Genomic DNA, 24,287 nt, shown 5'->3' with positions numbered 1-24,287 from the left:
AAATAATATATATATATATACAGTGGTGGCCAAAAGTGTGGACATTTTTTTGAAAGTTTCATGTTTTTCAACTTTGCGTGTTTGTAGAATATATTAATTTTCACTTAAATACAAATGTTTATATATCAAATTGAAGGTAATTTAATGTAAAATTTAATAACAAAAACAGTGTTACAATATCTGTATTATAAAAAAAAGTTACGCTCATTTTAGTAAGATCTAGCTTAGATTTGCATTTTTTTAAAAGTGATACTTACACAATCATACTTATTAGGATAACCCTTATTTTTTAAGACAGCTTCACAGCGTCTTCTTCGAGTGAACGAGTGTTTGGAGTCTTCTTCGAGTGAACGAGTGTTTGGAGTTCATCTTTCGTAATCATATGGTGCCACGAATCAATTATAGATTCAATAAGTTGTCTTTTATTGGATGAACGTATTTTTCGTACAAGAATTTTTAAGAGTCGCCACAAATTTTCAATTGGATTGAGATCAGGGCTGTTTCCTGGCCATGGTAATACATCTATGCCTTTATTTTGAAACCATGCTTTGCATGCCTTTGCTGTGTGGCATGGAGCTGAATCCCGCTGAAAAATAAATGGTGCTTTGTTAGGGAAGAAATACCTGATGGAAGGTATCAATTTTGGTTCCAGGACAGTTTCGATGTATTTTTTGGCATTCAGGATGCCATCAATCACTTGAATTCGGCCCACACCATCTGCAGACATACATGCCCAAATCATGGCATTTGTTGTTGTTTTTGAAATTGCTTCAATGCAATCAGGATGAAGCGCTTCACCTACTCTACGTCTCGCGTATTTTCTACCATCACTACCAAAGAGCGATATTTTAGTCTCATCGCTCCAGATTACTTACTTCCATTGATTTTCTGACCATTTAAGGTGTTCTTTTGCCCACTTAACTCGTTTTTCGCGTTGCTTTTGATTTAAAAATGGTTTTTTTCCTTGGAATTCTAGCTTGTAGTCCAAATTCTGATAACCTTTTTCTTATTGTTCTTGAACTTACTGCAATACCCCCTGCAATCATTTCACATCTAATGGCATCTGATGAAATTTTTCTATCTTGAAGGCATAGCCGTTTAATTTTTCTATCGGCAGTAGGACTTGTGCATTTTTTTCGGCCTGATTTGGCCTTATTTTCCACTGATTTCGTTTTTTCATAACGTAAACAGAACTTTCGTACACCAGAACAAGTCACTGAACCACCAACTTGTCTTGCAATTTCAGCATAAGAGGGGCCATTTTCTCTGAATATGACGATTCGGCTTCTTTTTGTAAATGTCCAATCAGTTCTTCTTGTTGGTGACATTGTTTAAAGTTAGTTTAATTAAAAAAAGGATTTAAAATATTCAAAAACATCAATACTCTATTTAATTGTACTAGAATCCATCATTCTTCAAAATATTTCCACAACAATAACTCTTTTACCATCCAAATAACCTAATCTATAGTTACAGACATTTGATTGGTTCTCAGAACAGTGTCTGTGATTGTCTAGTACGCTTTTATTACAAAACACGTCATTATTCAAAACGATTTGTGTTTGTTTGTTCTACTAAAATGAGCGTAACTTATTTTGTAATACAGATATTGTAATACTATTTTTTTTATTAAATTCTACATTAAATTACCTTCATTTTGATATACGAACACGTGTATTTAAGTGAAAATTAATATATTCTACAAGCACGCAAAGTTGAAAGCATGAAACTTTCAAAAAATGTCCACACTTTTGGCCACCACTGTATATGTAATGATATTTTAAATTCTTAATTTCAATTTAATTAATTTCCAAGATTTTATCTTAATTTAGCCCATAGTAACTTCATTCTAAAAATATTCTCTTATCTCGTGACCCAATTCCACTTTCTCTACTTAATTAATTCAAAAGAAGCTTTATAAAATTGCTGAATCGGCTAAACGCCGACACATTCTCACGGTCCGCTTGAAGTGATAGGAAAATGTCCAGTAAGCACATTCTTTCTTAAAAGATCCCTGTGTTTCCCTTACTTGTGATTGACATGTGTCAGAAATCCCCATCAGAATCATATTAATATATTAGCACTGTAAAAAAAATATATATATATTTTCTCTATCAAAATCTCAGGTTATATAAGGCGAGGGATAATTTATTTCTCTCTTCTTCCCCACTTCTGCTTTTTGTGGCGGACGAGCAATGTCCGCGTCTTTGCTTGTAAATAATTATGCTTTCCCGAAATGGATTTTAAAATTAATTTCAAAAATGTAAAAAGTCTTCATCTATGTCTTCGAAACTGCATCCTGCTTTACATAAAATGATGCTTACATATATATGTCACATAAATTTTTATCATGAATGGAAAGTCTAATGCAAGCGAATTTTATATATTTAAGAACAACATAAAATCATTTATAGGTGTTTATTATATAAATAATAATAGTTTAATGTTGTGTTTATGAGGTGATAAAATAATAGTGTCAAAATATTTTAATTTATTTTTACCTAAATTTGAAATATTTTGGGAAGACCTTATGTGACAAGATAAAATGGGTTTCAGATATGGGATAGCACTAAAAACTATTTAAAACAATTTTCATTTTTTTTTTTTTTTTTTTTTAAGGAATGGATATGACCTGTGTTATAGCTATTGTAGAATTAGTTGAATATTAAAAAAATGGTGCAGTTAAGATATTTGCTGTTATTAGTATTTTCAAACAAAAATAGCATTATTTAATTTAATTACCTCAAATTCAAAATGGATTGTGTAGTATAATTTTAGAGCCTCAAAGACTTCGAGGATATAGTATTGTGTCCAACTTCTTTAGTATTAGAAAATCAAAAATATTCAATTTATTTCATAAAAAAAATCATTAAACTGCATTTAGTAATTTTTTTCCCTTTCTTCTTGTTAGTTTAGTTTTCCTTAACAAATACACATATGTGGGGAAAAAAACAACTAAAATAGTGTACTTGGCAGAAAGAATGTAAATGTGATTCTTCCAGGACCTGATTTAACATTTCACTGTATTTCAGTCGGATTCTGAAGTACTAGTCGATGACAACTCAACGTTACAGCGCATCGACAGGTAAAAGTTGTCCCTTCACCGATGATCAACGTGATACATACTGCTATGCATCTTAATTTAGAAAAAAGAGCACCATGAAATTACCCAATTAACACAGAAGATTGGCGCATATCCAAAGTGCACCCAGAAATATTTGAACCTGATTGTACTCCATCCGTATTTATATATCAAATAAGGAGATTCTCTTTTAAAATATATCATATTTGATTGAGCCAAATAATTTAATTTGTCCTTCAGAAGTTTTTTCATTGTTTCAGATAGCACAATTTTGTAATATTAGGGAAAAGTAACATTTCATATTTGGCGTCATTTTTCCAAAAGTCCCAATTTCTTCATTATTATAGGAAACGTTTGTTTCAGTTTATGTTCTCCGCCAAACAAATTACAATTCGCGCCGAATGCAGCTACCCACATACAACATTCCGTTGTAGGCCTGTGTAATAATGGCCATTTTCTGTGCATCAATACGATAAACAGCTTTCATTATATATAAAGAGTTATATGATATAAACTGTCACTTATTGTTTAAAATGAATCCTGTTTAACGGTGCACTATGGATTTGGCCCTGTGCTGTAAATTTGAATTATCATTGACTATATTGGTAATCTAGACATGCTGGCATTCCTTATCCCAATTTTGTGGGATCATGTCTTTGGAAATCTCCAGTATATAATCTAGCGGGCAGAATTCACCGCATCCAGGTACTGTCAGTACATGATATTGCTGAGGTTCACGTTCAGGTGTCGTGGAATTCAAATACATATGACGAATATAATGGTCGTCCTGGTGGCGATACAGTTCAATCAGAACAGTGGCACATGATTCTGGTTCCATTCCATTCCACATGCCTAAAGCTGATAAATAAGCAGCGATATTCAGTCCATGCTGTAATTAAAAAAAAAGTTTAATCAAAATCTCCGTCAAACTTGTTTTTTTCATTTCATATCTAGTGGCGAATTAGTTTTGGAAATTTTTTTTAAACATTTCTCTTCCTTGCTTTGAATGTTAGTTTCAAATTTAGTGCAAGATGTGTTATTAAATTTGATTTTTTTAAAATTCAATAAAAAAGGAACAAATATTTTTAAGCAATTGTGATGTAATACTGAACTAAGTAAGCTGGCTTGGAGAAACTGGCCGAAATTTTACAGAATTAAATGTAAAGACATCTTTTTAGATGGAATTAAAAATAACAAAATGAGAATCTGTGGATTTTTCTTTTTAAGCATTTTATTTGATTATTACGAAATTATTCAATTATTTAGCTGCGTATTTGTTATTCATTCATTTAATTACTCCGTGATTCAGAGATATTAGTTTGCCTTTTGATTTATCATAATGCCTTTATCTACAATATTTTCAACAGAAAATCGCTGAAAACAATTCTGCTCAGGAAGGCTATTCTAGAGTCAGGAAAATAGAAACAAATCAGTTTTACAATGGAACATGGGGTCGGCAGCAAAGGGGGGGGAGGTGGAGCTTTCAGTGAACTAAAAAAGGAAAGATAGTCATCAAGATATGTGCAGTTCATATTTAAACTAATGAAAACTTACAACAGCAAGAATAATTTCGTAGGCAAGAAGATTAATGCGATAATGGCAAGAAGGGTTGAGTATCAACTACTATTCGTGTCTGGACCCCAAAATTAGCTTTTTTCTCTAAGAGATAATACGCAGAAAGATGAGCGGTTGTTACTCCTGCTTTGTGGATAATATTAATTCACTATATTGCTAAATGTAAATATCATTTCTCTTAATTTCTCCTCTGACTCTAATGAAATAAATGTCTTCTGACACATGTGCAAAAGTCCGAGGAGGGTGAAGGGTAGTACGGGAATGAATAGTACTGAATTTTGGAGCATTTTAAAGTATTCAAAAGACCGCTTCGTGTGCTATTTTTCTTGCAACTGAGTTGTGTATTATAAACTCATTTAACATTAAATTGATTTTGTATCTTTAATCTGTTATAACCTGGTTCTACTTGTAACACAACCCCTCCTTTGCGTTTTACGACTTCAAACTCCATTGTATAAATGGGTTGTTTCTATATGCTTTACTTGTTCTTAAGGATTCGGATGATTTTTCAGAACTGAGAATGAAATACTGTACTACATAAATGTACTGAGTACTGTACGAAATACTGTAGTATAGAAATGTACTGATTACTTTACTACAGAAATGTACTGTAAATAATTTGTAAAACCATGAAATGCTCGTGTCAAGCGCATGACGACAATTTAATTTTTGAATTCCTAACGCATCTTATGAGAGGTAAAACGGATGTAAGGCAACAGCGTAGTGTAAGGCAATGTATATATAGATGCTACATGACTTGTGCAGTTATGTTTGTCATGTGTAATTATCTTTTTGGATTTCATCCCAAATAAATAATTTAAAACATGATCAGTTGAATACAGATCTTACTCTAAACAGTTTACAAACATTTTTCAAAAAGAAAATGAGTTATTAAAATTTATTCAAAACTGAAAAAAAACAACATTCAGAATCTAAAATTTCAGACTTAATAATAACTTACTGTAGAATAAACAAACACTTTAGTTTTTCCCAATTCTTCGGAAGCTTTCTTCTTCATTTTGTCGAAGACCAAATCTACTAAAGGTCCTTTATACAAAGAAAAAGAGGGAAAATATTTCAGAAATTAAACTTTATTGCAAACTAAAAAAAAAAAAAAATCCATTTCTTAAAATTAAATTTGATAAAAATATTCATTACAGTCTGTATTTGCACAGAAATTTTTCTTGTAAATTAAATTTAAATTTCAACAAGATCAATTCCCTCTGCAATGAAAACATACTAATTGTACCATTCATTTAAAGACTAAAAGTTAACTGTTGGTTTCAGAATGTAACAATTATTATTCATCAATTTTTTTTTCTATTTTTATAGAAATGAGTCAATTTGATTTATGCATAAAAATCAGGTTTTATTAAAGATACTTTTAATGTAATTCAAAATATCACTTATCTTAAAATACTAGCAATATTTTGTTGTTGCCTGGGAAATAAAGGATGACGATGGACAAAATTTTCCCTGTTTGTAGGTATTTACAGGAAAGATTTAATGAACGGAACGAAACCCAATTGTGGAAAGTATAAGGGATAAATTACGAAAGAAAAAAAGTAATTAATAGAAAGAATTTTAGTACTGTCAAAAGGAAAATACATCAGCAATTACAATTAAAGCACGAAAAATGAATAATGCAAAATTTCATAATTGTTCGGGTGATAAAAATGCACGTACAAAAATAAATAATATTGTGGTGAAAGCTTATAAGCAGTTAACAGCTACGCTACCCGAGCAATTGCTTTTGTATCAAGGTCATGTTACTGGACTGCGAACCACAAGGTCCCAGGTTCTATCCTCACTCATACCAAATCGCTACGATATTTAGCATTAAAAAAACTCACCTTGCAGAGATAATCTCCATTCACCACTAAAGTTTCTTGACTCGTGAAAATTTTTCAATATGCTAATCAATCTTCTCTATGTACAATCGCACATTTCTTTACGTGCGATCTTTTTTTTTTTTTTTTGAAATTATTTACTCTTTTTTTGCTTGGTCGTTTTATTACATTTAGCGCAGATTTTAAAATATCTCATAACAATATTATAGCAAAATTCAATTACACCATAGAAATAATTAATAATTTTGCATTAAATAATTTGACAAAACTGATTATAAAAATTAGCACAATAAAAAGTTTTTAGGATTTTTTATGACTAAGATATGTATTTCAAGAGATTTGAAAGAATTACCTTAACTACATTAACATAACAATGTTATACCAATATGGCATTAAAACAAAAAACATTACGGCTCGTAACAACATTACACTGAAGTCATGGAATACTTCCTAATCACGTGTCGGACTTCCTTTTGCCCAGCGAAGTGCAGCAATTCAACATGGCATGGACTAAATAAGTTGTAAGTCACATGCAGAAATATTGAGCCATTCTGCCTCTGTTGACGTTCACAATTGTGTAAATGCTGTTGGTGCAACATTTTGTGCACGAACTGACTTCTTAATTATGTTTCAAAAATGTTCAATGGGATTCATGTCGGACACTCTAGGTGGCCAAATCATTCGCTGGAACTGTCTAAAATGTTCTTCACACCAATCACGAACAGCTGTGACTCGGTGACATGGTGCATTGTCCATAGAAATTCCATTGCTGTTTGGATATATGAATGGTTGCAAGTGTTCTCCAAGTAGATAAACATAACCATTTCCAGGCATTGATCGGTTCAGTCAAATCAGAAAACCCAATCTATTCCATGGGAAAAAAAGACCACACTATTATGGAGCCACCACCAGATTGACAGTGCCTTGTTGACAACTTGAGTCCATGACTTCGTGGGATCTGCCCCACCTCGAACCTTACCATTAATTCTTAACAATAGAAATTGTGACTCATCTGACCAAACCAGGGTTTTACAGTCACCTAGGGTCCAACCGATATGATCACGAACCCAGAAGAAACGCTGTAGTCGATGTCGTACTGTTAGTAAAAAGCACTCGAGTCAGTTTTCTGCTACCATAGTCCATTAAAGCCAAATTTCGCAGCAATGTTTTAACGGACACATCCACATTGATTCATGCGGTTATTTCACGCAGTGTTGATTGTCTTTTAATACTGACAATTCTACGCACATGTCGCTTGTCTCGGTTATTAAGTGCATGCGGTCGGCCACTGCGTTGTCCATGGTGGGAAGTTATGTCTGAAATTAGGTGTTTTCAGCACACTCTTGACCTTGAAGATCTCGGAATGTTGAATTCCTTAACGATTTCCGAAAAGAAATGTCCTATGCGTCTAGCTACAACTACCATTGCGTTCAAAGTCTGTTAATTCCAGTCATGCTGCCATAATACGTCAGATTTTCATGTGAATTACTTGAATACAAATGAAACCCCTGCTAATGCACCACCCGTTAATACATTTTGTATGCGACAATGCTGCTATCTTTATATTTGCATCGCATGATTTTTATCACCTTAGTATATGCAAAATTCAGTACACTGTAGAAATAATTAATTATTTTGCGTGCAATTGAAATAAGTAATTTGATAAAACTGACCCTGAAAATTTGTGAATCAGTCATTTTTAGGATTTTTGTATAATTAAATTCTTAAGATAAGACACAAATTTCAAGTGTTTAAAACAATTAACTTTGACTGCATTAATATTCGACAAACTTTAATACTATCTTCAAAAATTCATAACTAACTTTAACATTTAAAACTACGAAATTAAAGAGCGGGCTATGTATGAATTTATATTTATATGTTGCAATACATAATTAAAAATCAATATTTGTTGTAAGAGTTAATTTAATTAGTTTCAAAATTATTAAGTAATTTTTGATTTTTTTTTAATGTATAGAGAAAAAATGAAATCCCGAATAAGTCAAACTGACTTAATCTGTAAATCTAATGTTAAAATTATCAGATCAGTATGCCTATCATATGATTAATTTTATATCTAAAAGAAATTTTCACGAAAATGCATGTAAGTGTATGATAATATGGAATTTGTTGATATCAATCACAATTTTTGTATAATTTTTATTTTTGATATTGTTGTATCTACATTTGTATTTGTGAATGTTTTATAAAGCTCTCCAGTATCTGATCGTTCCCTATAAGTCACTAAAAAAATCATTCTCTTTTTATGAGATTTTCAATGAAGCAATTTTCTTTAAATAAGAATAAGAAATAAGACATAAGAATCATCTTACCGCCTCTGAGTCTTTTTTGTTGATTCGTCTTTAATTTCAGGATGAATGACAAGTCGTGGAGATACTGCAGGTAACTCCAGTAATTTTGAGCCCAAGTCGGTATGTTTAGGTTATATTTAGCCTAGGAAGGCATTTAAAAATTACTGTTTTTCATATTTTCTGTGTGAAGTTTAATAATAAGTAAATGCTTAAAACACATTTAGAATTTAAAAGTGGAATATGAATCCTTTGTTTAAGTATAACTGTAAGATATTTGCCAATTAGGCTACAATTTTATCTTAAGACGCCATATCTTAACATGATATCAATTTTCTTAATTTAATCTTAAGACATATCTTTAAGATGTCAAACTCTTAAAATTAACACCTTAATAAGCTTCTATATAGTATTGAGAATATAATAGATGAAATAAAAACTCTGTTTAGGAACATATTTTGTTAAGGGTATTGAAGAATATAATTTTTAAAAAAATTTAATTACTTTCGACTCTTTAGTTAAGTTATAAATAATTATATATATAGGAATTCTGAATATAATTATAAATTTTAAATAACCCTAATATCAATTTTTACCCAAAATTCATTATAAGATTAAGACATTTGTATGCAATCAGCGTTCAGTTGAATTGGTTGATTAACTGATAAATAAATTGTGGAACCATTTAAATAATTATCGAGAACATACGTGTGTTAAAAATGTCAAAATTCTTGCATTTTTGAAATGATTGGAAACTTGATTACGAACATATATCTACAAGAATATGAAACAAATCAAGTTAAACGAAAGTATTCACCTCATTTTTTTTACTTGTATTTTAACTAGAAACTGTCACTTTGGTTATACGAACGACTTGTATTAATAGAATTTTATAACTACAAGAAGAACCGCATAACGTTTAAAATAAGTGACACTTGGAAACGTCCTTAAACGATTTGAATCAATGGGATAAAATGCTTTCTTTCTCCTCCCCCTATTCCCTCCTTTTTTATTCTGACACATTTCCATCAATACCATTCAAATCAGATTCGGAAACAAGCGATAGAAACCTTTTTCGTTTAATGCCTCCTATTATTTTCAAAAGAGAATGATCTTTTGTTAATCATAGCAATTAATTCAGTCAAATTAAAGTCTAATTTTCAAACTGTGCAAAAGCTTCAAAAAGAAGAGGTCATTTTAAATTCTACTTCAAATGGCGATGTGGCACTTGAATCAACATTTTCTCTCCGAATTTCCATATGAAGCAGGAGAATGTTTGAGTTAACAACTCAAATCAAATATTCAAACGGTCCGGCGCGACGAAGCTTCATCCTATATTTCTTATCTTAGTAATTGTCTCGGTACCAGGACCTGAAACGTAGAGTAATTTTGGCAAAAATCCTATTTCAAACTAAAGAATCAGAATCCCATTATTTATATATAATACACGTCAAACATGTTAAGAATTCAAATGCATTGTTGAAATAATTCGTAAAAAAAAGTCGGAAATATGAAGAACAGCATAAAGAGATTTCATAAATGGGTTGTAATTTTTTACAGCGCTTACTTCAGTCTGAATAACGTCATATAATGCTTCAATATCCTTCAAACTTTCGAAATTCCATCCACTGTTTTCTTGCCAGAAATATATAAGACCCTGCAAAAAAAAAAAAAAAAAAAAAAAAAAAAATCAATATTGTTTGTTTGAAAGTAACTTGTACCTTAAAAACACTTAGAAAATTAAGTTCGATAAGCACTGAACTTTATTTGGGTCGACTGTAGATTTGTTAATTGACAGTTTTTTCATTTATTTATTTATTTTTGTTACATGGAAACTGAAAACTCTCCAAGTCAATGAAAAATGCAAAGTCACATTGGTCGAAGCAAGTTAAAACTTATTGTTTTTTTTTTTTTTTTTTTTTTTTTTGTATATGAAGATGATTGTTACGTTGTGTTCTTTCCGTATAATCTATACAGTTAAAATTATTAGGAATATTAAAAAAAATACGCCCCATTCTAGTTTCGCCATTTTCTTTTAATCATATGATAGCTTATGACCCTAGATATATTCTCAACTCTTGCCTTCCAATAATCCGTGATTTTCAAGAGTACATCTCTGTGTCTTTTGTCTCATCTATACAGTAGTTCTCTACAGTATATCCAGATATCAAGTACCTTTTTTCTTATTCAGTGGTTTATGTCTGCTCTACAATCCCCGTAAGTATAAGAAGCAAGGCTACAACATTAGGTCCCCTTACTGACCTAGAGGATATTTAATCATTCTTATGTCCTCACAAATTACCCACAGATGCCCGTAAACTTGATCTTCCCTATATTAAAAGTATGGTATCCTATTATATATTTTTATTACAGAAAGTTCAGTATGTGAACTAATAGTAATATTCCTCCTTTTTTCATGTGATTACTCAATTAAAAAGATAACTTGCCATACAAAGTTTCGAATTTTTTATAATTTATCTATACTAAATCTGGAAAGGAGAGCTGATAAAGAAAAACAGTTGCCATTTTTAAAATTAATACATCAAATATAGTCAAAATCAGCAAATAAGTTCTACGCACCAAACATTTTTTTCTTTTTTTGTCGGCCTACGCATTCTGAAATATAATACTTATACAAGCTCCCAATGTGAAGAATCATTTAAAAGAATAGAAACTGCTATTGAAAAATTTGTAGATGATACTAAAATAGATTTGAAGATGACCCTTGATGCCAAAAGAATTGGCAAGTATTTAAAGAGGACGCATTAATAAACAAATGACACATTTAATTTTGTTACATAATTTGTAAATTGCGTCCACTATGAAGTGCTATAATGCATTTTTTTATAGACTGTAGACGTAGTCTTTTTTTCTAATTCAGGTGACTGAAAATTTAATTCTAAACATGAAAAAGCCGTTTCATTTCAGTTAGAGGCGATGCCTAATTTTAGAGGAGACGCCATATTCTTCTATTTACTTTTAAACATCGTTAATTTAAATGACATTACAGTCCTTTAAAATCTATTGAATTATATAAATATTATTTTAAATAATGATGTGACATTACTCCTTTTTTCCTTCTCTAAGATACGGCATTGATCTTAAAATTAAATTGGTAAGGAATCCTTGATAAAAGATGAGTAATTATGAATTGATGTTATTTCATTATAACCACACTGAAATTTGCTTTATTTGAATGATAATATGCATTATTATATTAAAGTTTAGGTGTCTATCGAGGAAATCAAAGAAAACAAAAACTTTTCCAAAGATTCAAAATCTCCCAACCTTGGCCCAAGATTAATTTTAAGATTATATATTTTTTCCATGTATTTTTGATATGGATTTCTTTCGTATCAACTTGCTAATGAATTATACACAATCAGAAATTTCAAAAATGATATTTAAGGTAAAGAAATGTTAAGAATATTTTCGTCCCTTTTTATTACGTATTGAATCCGTTTGAACAAAAGAAAGAAAATAAAATTATATTTCCTTACCTCGTAATTTTGCAACATTTTTATTTCTTCTGATAATATCCGCCGTGTTTCTTCATCAGCAGAAGGGCAAGGAAGATTGTTTAAGGACTAAGGAAGAAATAAATAAATAATAATAATTTTTCTTAATTTATTTCTTACATCTCTGAGATTTCATACAGGTTTTATTTCAAATGCTGTTTAGTCAAAAGTGTATAGTATACCATAAAAATACTGTCTACCAAATATTATTTAACAGTATTTTGTCAGAAAAACCGGGGGAGGGAGGCATTAATATTAATTATTATTTATTAAGGGCATAGGGGGTTAAGGCGTCGCATAGCTGAGGGGTGTCAATCGAGAAATTGTGAGTTATATCCAATCCTTTTTAACTATCATTATTAAATAGTTAATAGATTAATGAGCACTTTAGCAACGGTAAGCTCGCTGCGATCGCATTAACTGCTGTAGGATTTCCTAGTTTTTCTACCAAATGAAATCCAAATACGGGTTAGTTTTCTGTAAAGTTTATAAAAGAAAACAATTTAACACTTCAACCTACTGTTCGTTTCAAGGTCCCGAGACTAGCACTTTTCGATGATTGTACTTCCCTAAGAGATGGTACGTAGAAAGATAAGAAGTTATTATGCCTCTTAATTCCACGAATAATTTGAATTCACTATATTGCTATATGTAAATATCTCCTTTCATCTTTACTCTCACCACTTTTCTGACGAACGAAACGTCTCCTGACCCATGCGCAAAAGCGCGGAGGGTTTTCAAATCTGAGAGTGAACAGTTTACTCTGAAGTACAGTTCATAGATCGCGAGCTGGTGGCAGAGAAGTAAGCTAAACATGATACAGATGTGTATGTTTTTATTAGCTAACAGAAAGCAAAGCAATCATATTTTCTTCTATCCAATTATTTCTTTTCCATCGACAGTCAATTTTGCGTTTTTCTTGTTTTGAGGAAATAAATTTCTTTGGGACTGGTTGAAGGTTTTACCATCTCTTGATGGAAACTTTGTAAATTCAAGTAATTTCTTTCATCTGCAGATGATCTGTGACGTGACAATGGGAAAGAAGTGGAAAAAGCAGAGTTTTCTTGGAAAAAGAAATGAATACGTAATCGAAAATCAACTGCTTTGGAAATATGGAGGAGGAATGTATGCTTACAGCTATAATGTATAAAAAGCTGCGCACTAATTTGTATTATTAAAGATATTTATCTAACCTGCGAGCATAAATGATTTTTTTTTCTTTGTCAACCTGGCTGCTTTGTTTGATCATTGATCATTCAAATCATTACCAGAAAATCAGAAAAAAAAAAACGTGATCATAAATTTAACACATACCAATTTGCAATATTTAAATATTTTTACTTTATCTCACACGAAGTGTAGAGTGAATATTGTAATCGTTAACAATTCGAACTCGAGATTATGAGGAATCTCCATGTTTCAGAACTCCCCGAGTTCGAAAAACACATTTTTGGTATTATGTCTGTCTGTCTGCTTCAAAGATCACTCGAAAACGCTTTGAGTTAGACGAATGAAGTTTGGGTTTTATTCAAGATATGTAGATTTCTATCAAATTTGGAATGAACCCATTTAGAGGAAGTTTATCCGTTTAGTTGTTCGAGTACAAATGATCTCAAAAGTACAAAACGTAAAGAGGTACATAAAAGAATTTGGTACACAGGTTTTACCTCTAAAATGTTGACAGTAAATTTTGAATCAATCTGTCAAAGAGTAGGCAGTTTCGCTTTCTATATCTATGTTTTCGCATGCATAAAAACGTAATAAGTAATAAATGCAATGAAATTTGATATGTGATTTTGTGACTATAACTATAATTCCATGTGAAATTTTGTTTTCAATCGATCGGAAAATAGGTATCCAAAATATGAATTCGCACTGCAGATTCAATAAAAATGCTAAATTTATCCCAAAGACCTCTGTTTCGTAACTACTGTTTACTTAGGCCACACAAGATATACGGGAACTTATCCAAGGTCCTCATTTTTATGTAGGAGAGAGGTGACAAACCCTTTAATGGAGAGCGTACGAGTAAGTTTTTGGGTGACCGTTCCCACTGATTCTAAAACATCTATTATAAAAATTTGATCATATAAATTAAGACAATCATAAAATGTAAAATAATAGACAAATGACTGATATGCTCATTAACCTTTTCAATGGTTTGATTTCCATACTGAATGAAGATGGGTTGCCAGGGAAACTGTTCGACTATTTCCCAGTCAGAACTCGGAGCGTACAGCGCTGTTACCAGGCTCTGGGCGCTGTTCACGCAGTATCGTTTCGAAGCACTCAAAACTTCCACCTGAAAAGAAATTTAAAATGTCATCGATGGAAGATTGCTTAAGAAAGGGGAAAATATAAAAACCCCTCCACCCCCGAGAAGTTGCTCAGATATTCATAAAATCTAAAAAACGAGAGAGATTTCATCTGGATACATTAGTACAGGCTGGGCCGAATTAAGTTCTTTGAGGAATATCAGACAATACAAGTTTTGTGTTTTTGTATTCATAGACAGCACAAATCCCCCCCCCCCAAATAGCACTTACAGACGCGAAAAAATCTAAACAATTTGAAATTTACCGCCATGTACAAAAAAGTAAAAAAATACTTTTACGTCTCATCTTTACCTGAGGCTTATTTTATCAACAGTCAACCCAATAATTCAACGAAGTTACAGAATAGGCATGAATAAAAATATCTCTCTATTCTTCTAAACTTTCGGATTCAAGATATTCGTCTAGTAGCACCAGATAATTACCTGAGAATCTATAATCGGAAGTTGAAGATATAGGCAATATAACGTAGCATTAAAAAAGGATTTAAATAGATCTTGAATTATTTTGCAAATTATTATTTAAAAGTATTATAGCAATATAACATAAAATTACGAAATGTTCAAATTTAAGCCATTTTTTATTCCAGCGATTCGGAAATTAAGTTATGGGGACAAGTAATTTATAATATATTCTATTAATATTTCGAATATTTATTAATAAAAAAATTAACATTTTCAGAATTTAAATTATATTTATAAATTTTAATCTAATTTTTAATTCGAAATTTTATTTCTAAAGCCTAATTTAATATTTATTTAATATTTTTAAAAGGGAAAGAAAAATCTTAAATTTTATTATAAGGAATTTAAATATTATTCTAATTTTTTTATCCTTTGTCTCTTTAAATATTATTAAAGAAGTAATTATGATAGGAATTATCTTTACCTCCCCTCTTCTCAATATTATTTTTATTATTATTATTGCCTTTATTCCTATTTAAGCTTATTCCTTTTATTTTCTACTGAGGATTTATTGAAAAATAACAAAAATAATAAAAATGTGGGCAAACCATAAAAACGAATTAACATGTAGGAGATTTCAAGATATACAGAAATTTATCTAGACAACTTTCTTGTAAATAAATAACATTTTAAATAATAAATTGCATTATTATAAATTTATTTCAGTGTTCTTTTTTCAGTGGAACGAATTATCCATTTTATATAGATTCTTATAGAAAAATTATTTCGCATTACGAGTTAGATTCGAAAACTAATTATGCTGATTAAGCGAGGTTTCACTGTATTTGTAACGGACATTCTTCATTTTAATAATTAAATTCAAATCGCCTTCTTTTTTCCTTCGAACTATTCATCTCATACCACAAAACGTTTAGATGAAATAAAAGGTAAAGGACTCGAACACAACTGTTACCGAAACAACCGTCAGTTCTCATTGAGCAATTTTTCAAATTGCAACAAAACGGCTATAAATGAATATAAAGCGACTCTGAATTTCGTGGATAGATGGCGAATTAAAGCAGTGAGTTCCTTAATCAAACTTATTTATGAGTTTCCTTCAACTCAACTATCTGCTACTTTTCTCTGTCAATCTGTTGGCTAAGATATAGGAGAAAAAATAGCTTAACTTCTTATATCTTCAAGTTTTAGCCGTATGAAATGAATATTTAAGATTAATTTAGTATTTGATTTTTATCAGAGTTGGAGGGATGTTGCGTTCGATTTAGTGTAAAGTTCGAGTGATGTATTAATTGCGTTATATCAAGTACATTGATACGCAGTTATGCTCGAAACATTTACCTGATAATTTAATAAACCTGGCAACCGATCTCTTTGCTATCAGCAGGTATTTAAATTATTATATACATCAGCTTTAAAAAAGACTCTTATCTCTATTCAAATTAATTCTAATTTTGTACTTTGTTTGCATTTTCAAGTAATTTGTTAAGTATTTTTATAAAGCATTTTGCATATATTTATTGAGAAAATATTAATATTTTTTAATTTCAAAAGTATAAAAATAATTTTTTTTAAAAAAATTATATGTTTATTTTCTTGTATACGAAAAATACAAAGAGACAGTGTTGCATTCGTCAAAAAATTCGAATTCTAGATTTTGACGAATCTCTACATTTCATATCTCCATGAGTCCAAAAAACACATTTTTGGAATTATGTATGTTTGTCTGTGAATACAATAATTCATAAAAGCTTTGAGTTAGATGAATGAAATTTACTATGTGATTTTAACACCAAATGTGTAGATTTTTATCTAATTTTAAATGAAATTCATTCAAGGGCTGTCCGACTGTCCGTATATAAGTTAAGGAGATAATTATATAACGAAAAGAATCATATGAATTAGAATTTGGTATGCATGTTCCATTTCTAAAACGTTGGCACCTATCAAATTTAAAATCAAATTCGTCTAAATATTGGTTGAAGAAATCATTTTTTAGAGGAAGCGCTGCATATTGTAGTTAAAGAACGTGTTAATATTTAAATAATATTATTTAAATTTTTTTAACGAAAAACGAATTGTTTTTGTTCTGTTTTAAAGTAAGTAGTAAGGTATGTTATTATATCCTTAGGGAGAATACTTGTATGTATTTCTTTAAAGTATTAAAAATAAGGAGACAGAATGTTTCTCTTGTCTAAAAGTTGCTCAGGCTGGAACATAAACAATTGCTTAAATCATCAAAAATCATTCCTGAGTTAAAGAAATATTCCAGAAAATGGGTGCAATTACTTACAGTTCTTAATGAAATGGAATTGAACAAATCAAAGGGAAAAAAAAAACTATAAAAATCTTTTAAAGACATAAAATGTTGGTGCAAGTAAAACAAGCTAAGATACATGGTTTTATATCTTATGTGAGAAAGTAAAGGAAGAAAAAGTAATAATGTGCATAAAATATTTATCATGCTTGGAAAAACGTCTATCGTATATTATGCACTAGGAACAATTTTAGAATTAAATAATATTTTTGTTTTAATTGTGTTTTTAAAAAAATCGATATTTCTATTCGATAAGCCAGTTTCCTTATTTGGAATAATTTCAAAATGTTTATATTATTTTTTTCCTCTATTTCAAAGTGTCTTCTTAAAAAGTTGAAGACATTGACTTGACTAAACAAACTGCAAAAAATTCTACAACTGTTTATAATTATTTCTATGGCACTGCATTATAAAATGCCCAGGTGGTTGAAATTTGGTATCCATTCTCTCTATGATGAGATGTATATTTAACCAATTACAAATTATCTCAAAATATTTTATAAAATTGATGAACTCACCTCGTGCGGATCAGATGTAATGAAATCGCCATAGCGCGCCCTCAAGTAACAACCTAAGGCATAGCACTGGAATTTCCCTTTCTGGAAGGAAAAAACAAAACAAAAAAGAAATGAGACAGATACTTTAAAAAAAATTCGCAACTGTAATGTCTTTTAAGCAAATTATTCATTATTGGCAACTAATTTGTTCGCCCAGATCATTGAATTTTTAGGCTGTTAAATATTAATGTGGAATGCATAGTTTGTTCATAAATTTTACCTTATTATTTGTAAAGACCATATAATTCTTTGTTTTTATTATTTGAAGGACGTTATAATATGTTTTGATTTTAACTAAATAAATCAGAACAAATTATAACGTGTGTGCAAATTAAAAAATGTCTATTCTGTGAAATGAAAACAGAAGTAAAAAACTACTTTCGAATTTCCTAAGAGCATGCGATTGAATATTTTGTTGGATGAATCTGAATTTCAGCATAATATTAAAAATTGTTGCTCGTATTGTGAGTTGCATTTAAAAAATTTATTAAATATAAAAATAATACATAGATTCTATTAATATCATTAAAAGGGCGTTTTCTTTTTTATTTTTATTTTAGTTTTAATTTTAGTTTTGAGATAATGCAAAAACCATTTTGGTTAGATACTGGTTTTGTAGATATGGTCATCCATTTATGGCCATACGGATAGCTAATTTTACAGACAAAAGTTTCTCATATTGAAATAGGGTGGGGTTAACCAAAAGCAAGCTTATGAAAATGTGTAAAGATCTTAGTTTACCAAAGTCAAATCTTCAAGGCCTCCTTTCCAAACATCTGCAGGATTAGGATCTTCAGGATACAATTGACTTGGTGAAACGTCCCCATGACGGGATATCTAAAAGAAAATTGTTAAAATATCAATATATATTATAGTTATGTTAAGAAAGTAACAAAAACTGCGATGCTTTTTGATGCTGTGAGAAGTCGACAGTAAAACAAAAGTTCCGGAGTGCATTGAATTATTGTTTGTACTTAAATTGCTCAAAATATTTCTGTAACATTAATGTCTTTTATTTCAGAATATTTAATATTTTAATATATTTGAACATTATGAAATTCCAATGTTCGTTATGGATAATCTGGGTAATGAAACTAAAATACATATGTAAAAGCGATATACATAAATAATTTATTAGCTGTAGAAATCCAAACTACAGAAAAGATTCTCTTTAAATTTTGCTCACTTATACTACGAATGAAGCGCACGGAAGATTGGAATAAAGGTTTTGTAATACTGAACTTTTTTTTTTTCTTTTTTCTACTAGCGGCCTTAGACGACCAGCCTAGTTGGCTGAAATTATAATTTGAGAAAGAGGGCGTCTAAAGATTTGCCCATTTATCTAGTAAACACGGCAAGTAGAGTAATTTTGAGTGGATTTGAAACTGCCAAGGTTTTGCAACAGGAACGGCTAAATTTGTGGATGAATTTTTAGACGGGCTGCCGAGTTTAAAAAAGAAAGGAAAAAGAGGACAGCTAAAATTTTTATTTTCCTGTAACTTCTTGATTATTCCAGATGGAAAGATTATTCAAACTTAGGAAATAATTGTCTTATTATGAGAAACAATTTTTTTTTATATATACGGACTTAACTTATATACGGAAACAAAGTGTTTTTGTTTTTTTTAAGTCTCTCGTATATGCAGTACACAAAGAGAAAGTACTGTAACCATCAAAAAATTCGAACTCGAGTTTTTTCACGAATCTCCTCATTTCAGAGCACCCCTAGCCCTAATAACACATTTTTAGAATTATGTTATCCGTCTGTGAAATTGGTCTTTCAAAAACGCGTTGAGTTAGACAGATGGAATTTTGTTATAAAGTTTTAATACCAAATTTGGAGGTTTCTAGCAAATTTTGGACGAAATCCATTTAGAGGAAGTCTGTCTGTCCACCTGTCCGATTATAAATGATAAAATTTAAAATGATAACTAAAAAAATAACTAGAAATATAGATATGTACTAAATTATGAGCCAAATCCATTCAGGCGATTAAAGGCTTGTCGATCCATATTTTAGCATACATGTAAACACAATAATTAAAGAACTTAAAAAATTAGATAAATAAAATTTAGCTCACAGGTTTAGCATCTAGAGTGTATGTCCTTATTAAATTTTGTAAGAAATCCGTCAAAGGGTTGACCGTTTGTTGGTTTGTACTTTCGCACGCATGTCAACACAATACTAACTTATCATAAAGATGAATGTGTTTATGCTGACACTCTATAGGCCAGACCATTTGATCAAAACTGCATAACTTTCTTCTATTTTTGATTATATATTTTTTAAACTCTTAAATCATTTCAGAACATTATATTTCATTGTTGATGTGAAATTCAGATAATTTTGTTATAAATATTTCAACCTATTTTTCTTTCCATTATTAATTATCAAGGTATATTCGAATTATATTTCCATGCTGAGTAGGTTTCAATATATATGCTTTTAATAATCTACAATATATATGCTTTTAATAATATACAATATATATGCTTTTAATAATATACAATATATATGCTTTTAATAATATACAATATATATGCTTTTAATAATATTTTTGAAAATTTGTTGTACTCATAATTAAGCTTTAATTTTAGAACTAAGAAATAGCAATATAAACCCTTTATGAAAATGTTTAGAAGTATTTCAATTTTTTTTATACTGCTATTCTTTCCTGAGGTATATTAAGAGAACAGAATTAGTTGTATAAGATATAAGCAGTAAAAAAAAATGTATAATGCAATGGGCAAAATGGTGCATGGCTTCTGAAACAGTATGAGCAATTTATTCATAAAGATAAACCCCTCTCTGAAATCCCTTCCTATTTGGGTTCAATGAATGATTTACTCGAAATCCAACAACTCCAATAAATTAGGCAGATAGTACTGTGTTGGAATCATCCCCAAGGAAATTAAATTGAATTTTCAGAAAATCTCCGATTTTCAAGACGCCAATTGGCTCCAACCACTGACCATCTTAAATTGGCCAGATTCTGAACCGTTTACCTGGACTCAAATTGTATAGAATGTATTCAAAGAATAAATTGAAAACAGGCACAATTTCAGAAACCGACTGCAGCTACTCACCTAAAATCCAAAAGCATTTAATTCTCTAACCTCATATCCGACAGCAAACTCCGATACTTTTCTATTATTTCTAATAATACACATAAAATTCTGGCTTTTCACAAAAATAATTGTCACTTAAAAGAACATAAAATAATGATTGGCCATAAATAATACAAACATAGACGGAAAAAAAAACTGTGATATTTCAAGAATGGCCTCAAAGGCAATTTGAATCCTAGTTTTCATACCATTTTACTGTTTTTTATACCGATTTTTAAGAACTTCAAAATATTTAGATAATGAAAATCCTTTGGAAAGTATTTTTTTTATCCTAATCTCTCTGAATAGTGAGCATTCAAAAATATAGTGAGGCACAGTGCATCATCAGCACCACAAAAGTATCCAGAGAATTATTCAGAAAAAAAAATCTGTTTCGGAGAATTGAAAATTCATCGCGAGTATCCAAAACCGTTTTATGCAAAACTCACTATAAAATATTTTGATGTTTACATAGAAAAATGTTCTCATGTCTACAGAATTTTTTTTTTTTTTTTTGAGATTTATAGATAAAATCTTTTATCATTTTTTGTTTAATCTAAGTTTTAGAGATTTTGATATAACAGGTGACAATCGCTAGATAGGTTGCCTTTTTTGCTAATATATCGACATGTTCGTTTCCCTGAATATGAGTTATATGTTCATCACAATCGAAAAATTAAAAATACTCGCTAAGAGAGAGCCAGTAGGAGAAAGTTACTCAAAATTATTCATTGAAATATTTTAACAGCCATAAATTCTGGCCAAGCAAAGATGGCTAGTTTGTATTAAAGCGGACAAGTTTCCATTGTGGCAACATGAAAATGAAGAACCAAATAGTATCTAAAGATAAAACAGAAATAAAACAAATCAAAAGAGTAAATGGAAATGCGGGAGGGGGGAGGGGAAAAAAGAGAAAAACACATATTAAATCATGTGCCAAACCTGGGTTGCGATCAGAATAGCTGAGCCACCAAAATAAACAGGAGAAATCTTTGATTTTCTCTTTCCGTTTTTGCATACCAACTGCATAATGAACGAATTTTGATGTTCTCTGAGTTTTTCATCGAACTCTCAATGGTGTAAAGTATACAAAGAGAATGAGAAACGAAAAACATGCATTTAAAATAATATGCAGCCATGCTTTTAAAATAATAAGCATGCAGTACTGCAGCCTTAACGAACGAGCCGCCATTGACTATACATAAAAGAGAGTCTACATGCTATACACATTTTAAGAAAGGAAGGAAATACAAAATCATGCATACTGCATGTCATGAATACATGAATTTTTTAATAGACAAAAATAAACAGAAAACGTTCTCTTGATTCTTACAAAATATATTACTTAAATTATTACTTAAATAATTTAATTGTTCAGAAACGAATGATTATTACACTGAAAAATAGAAAGGTTAAAGTATAAAATCTGACAAGTTTATTGTAGCAGACTCCTGCTTAGAATGCCTTGGCTAGGTAAATTATTCCTCATTTTAATATGAAAAATTATAATTTTTTAACTTAATCTTGATAAACCGAAGGTGGGATAGTTGCTCGTCAACTATGTTTTTATTAATTATTACATTGAAAAATCTAAGGCTTAATTGTGAAAGAATCAAATCTGACAAGTATATCAGATTTGTATTTGACTGTAGTTGACACTCGTTTAGAATGCCTTGACTAAGTAAATTATTCCTAATTTACTTACAGAAAATTATATTTTTAAATAATCTGGATAGCACGGAGGATGGATAATTGTTAATCAAATGTTAGATAGTAGATGGATGTACTTTCAACCGTTATATTTGCTAAAAAAAAAGTCACCAGGAGCCTGCTTACCATTTGCACGAGAATCAGCTCATCAGGGGTGCAAGAATAAACATTCCTTTGGGAAACCAACATAAAAATAAACAGACAAATCGTCATCCCTTTCATCTTTTCCGGCCGATAATATTGACTGCTTCTTGCACTGTTTCTTCAAAGGCCAAATATTATTTAACGTGAGAAATGCCATTTCTCTTTTATATGAAAGTCGGCGTCAGCAGACTGTGAACCCTGCAACCACAACCATAAATTGTTCGCTCCGTAGTTGTAAGGAGTCGTAACTCTTGTGTAATGGAGGGTGTATCTCATCATGTGGATTAAGTTATTCTGGGCGAAATTCGAAACATAAATGCGACCTTCAAATTTGTTGGATTTCAGGGGTAAAGACAATGGAATGCGAATGTTTTATTAGTGGGTTATTTTTCCCAAGTTGGGTTGTATCATTAAAATTTCTCAGACAAACTAAATTTAATGCATCCGAAATAAAACTTTGACCTTCTATTTTTTTCTTTTTCCCTTTATTTTTACCAAAACTGACTGAATCTTCATAAAAATATGCTCGGGGTTTCTTTAAGAGCAATGTTTAGGGAAAACCTCAGCGGGAATCTTCGTGAGTTTGTTTGTAAAAATCCTAAGTGCTCTCCCATCAACTTTCTCAGGCACTTCTGCTTTAGAATATTCTTTTCTAGAGTGATAAAAAATTATGGTGCTTACATCCGGCGCAACTAAATGTTCTAATCTAAACTTGATGAGAAAGGTCTTAAACTATGCGAAATTATGTTTCTTTTTAAAGATCTTTTGTTGTTCTTTTCTTATCTCATACTTTTGAATTTTTTGGCTATGACTTCTGAGATTACTATCGATAAGGAACGGGGAGTAATCCCTTTAAAACTTTATCTTATATTGTCTAATAAAATAGTTTTCCTCTATCCCAACGCAAAGAATTGTGGACCAATGGTAAGGCAATGAGCACTTTGCATGATATTTGCGTCTATAGTTACGAAGTATTATTCACTGTATTTTTACTGAATCTATCGTATGATCGTTGGCGAGTTTTTGAAGATTAACACCTGATATGCGGTTAAAAGTGTCCGAAAATCGAATTTGTGATTTAGATGCATTTTTCCCTACCAATTAAAATTCAAATCTGACGCAAAACTACACTTTTAATCACAAAATCTCGCACCAAATTTGATATATTTTATTCATTGCGTTTTTAAGTTATCGCGTCAACATACTTTTGAAAGTATAGACTGACAGACAGTCAACTTTATGTTAGATTTGGCTCAAAATTTACTGTCTATACTATAGATACCAAATCTGTATACCGAGTTTCATCCATCAAGTTCTCTTCGTTTTGTAATTATCGGAATAACTTATATTCAATCGGACAGAC

General features: G+C 30.4%; 1 protein-coding gene across 1 annotated transcript; it reads right to left on the bottom strand.

Moving 5' to 3' along the window:
* Positions 1-137: 137 nt before the first annotated feature.
* LOC129985224 (prostatic acid phosphatase-like) lies at positions 138-23,044 on the bottom strand. The gene is made up of 9 exons (XM_056095167.1): positions 22,907-23,044; positions 18,705-18,800; positions 17,925-18,005; positions 14,484-14,636; positions 12,317-12,403; positions 10,384-10,473; positions 8,841-8,961; positions 5,619-5,704; positions 138-3,971 (listed from the first exon to the last, which is right to left on the bottom strand). The coding sequence occupies exons 1-9, from the start codon at positions 23,000-23,002 to the stop codon at positions 3,693-3,695; spliced, it is 1,089 nt and encodes a 362-aa protein (XP_055951142.1). The 5' UTR covers positions 23,003-23,044; the 3' UTR covers positions 138-3,692.
* Between the last annotated feature and the right edge of the window lie 1,243 nt (positions 23,045-24,287).

This window comes from Argiope bruennichi, chromosome 9, assembly GCF_947563725.1.
Source record: "Argiope bruennichi chromosome 9, qqArgBrue1.1, whole genome shotgun sequence".
Lineage (NCBI taxonomy): Eukaryota > Metazoa > Arthropoda > Arachnida > Araneae > Araneidae > Argiope > Argiope bruennichi.
Note: the sequence above shows the minus strand (reverse complement) of the source record. Positions and strands in the feature narration are given on the sequence as shown.

What these genes read in the sequence shown, in the direction of transcription:
- LOC129985224 (XM_056095167.1), bottom strand. Translation starts at nt 23,002, where the DNA reads ATGAAAGGGATGACGATTTGTCTGTTTATTTTTATGTTGGTTTCCCAA. An exon ending in AAATGTTGCAAAATTACGAG is followed by an intron (nt 10,474 to 12,316) that starts GTAAGGAAATAT and finishes TTTTTTTTGCAG; the next exon opens with GGTCTTATATATTTCTGGCA. An exon ending in ACAAAAAAGACTCAGAGGCG is followed by an intron (nt 5,705 to 8,840) that starts GTAAGATGATTC and finishes CTTTGTATAAAG; the next exon opens with GACCTTTAGTAGATTTGGTC.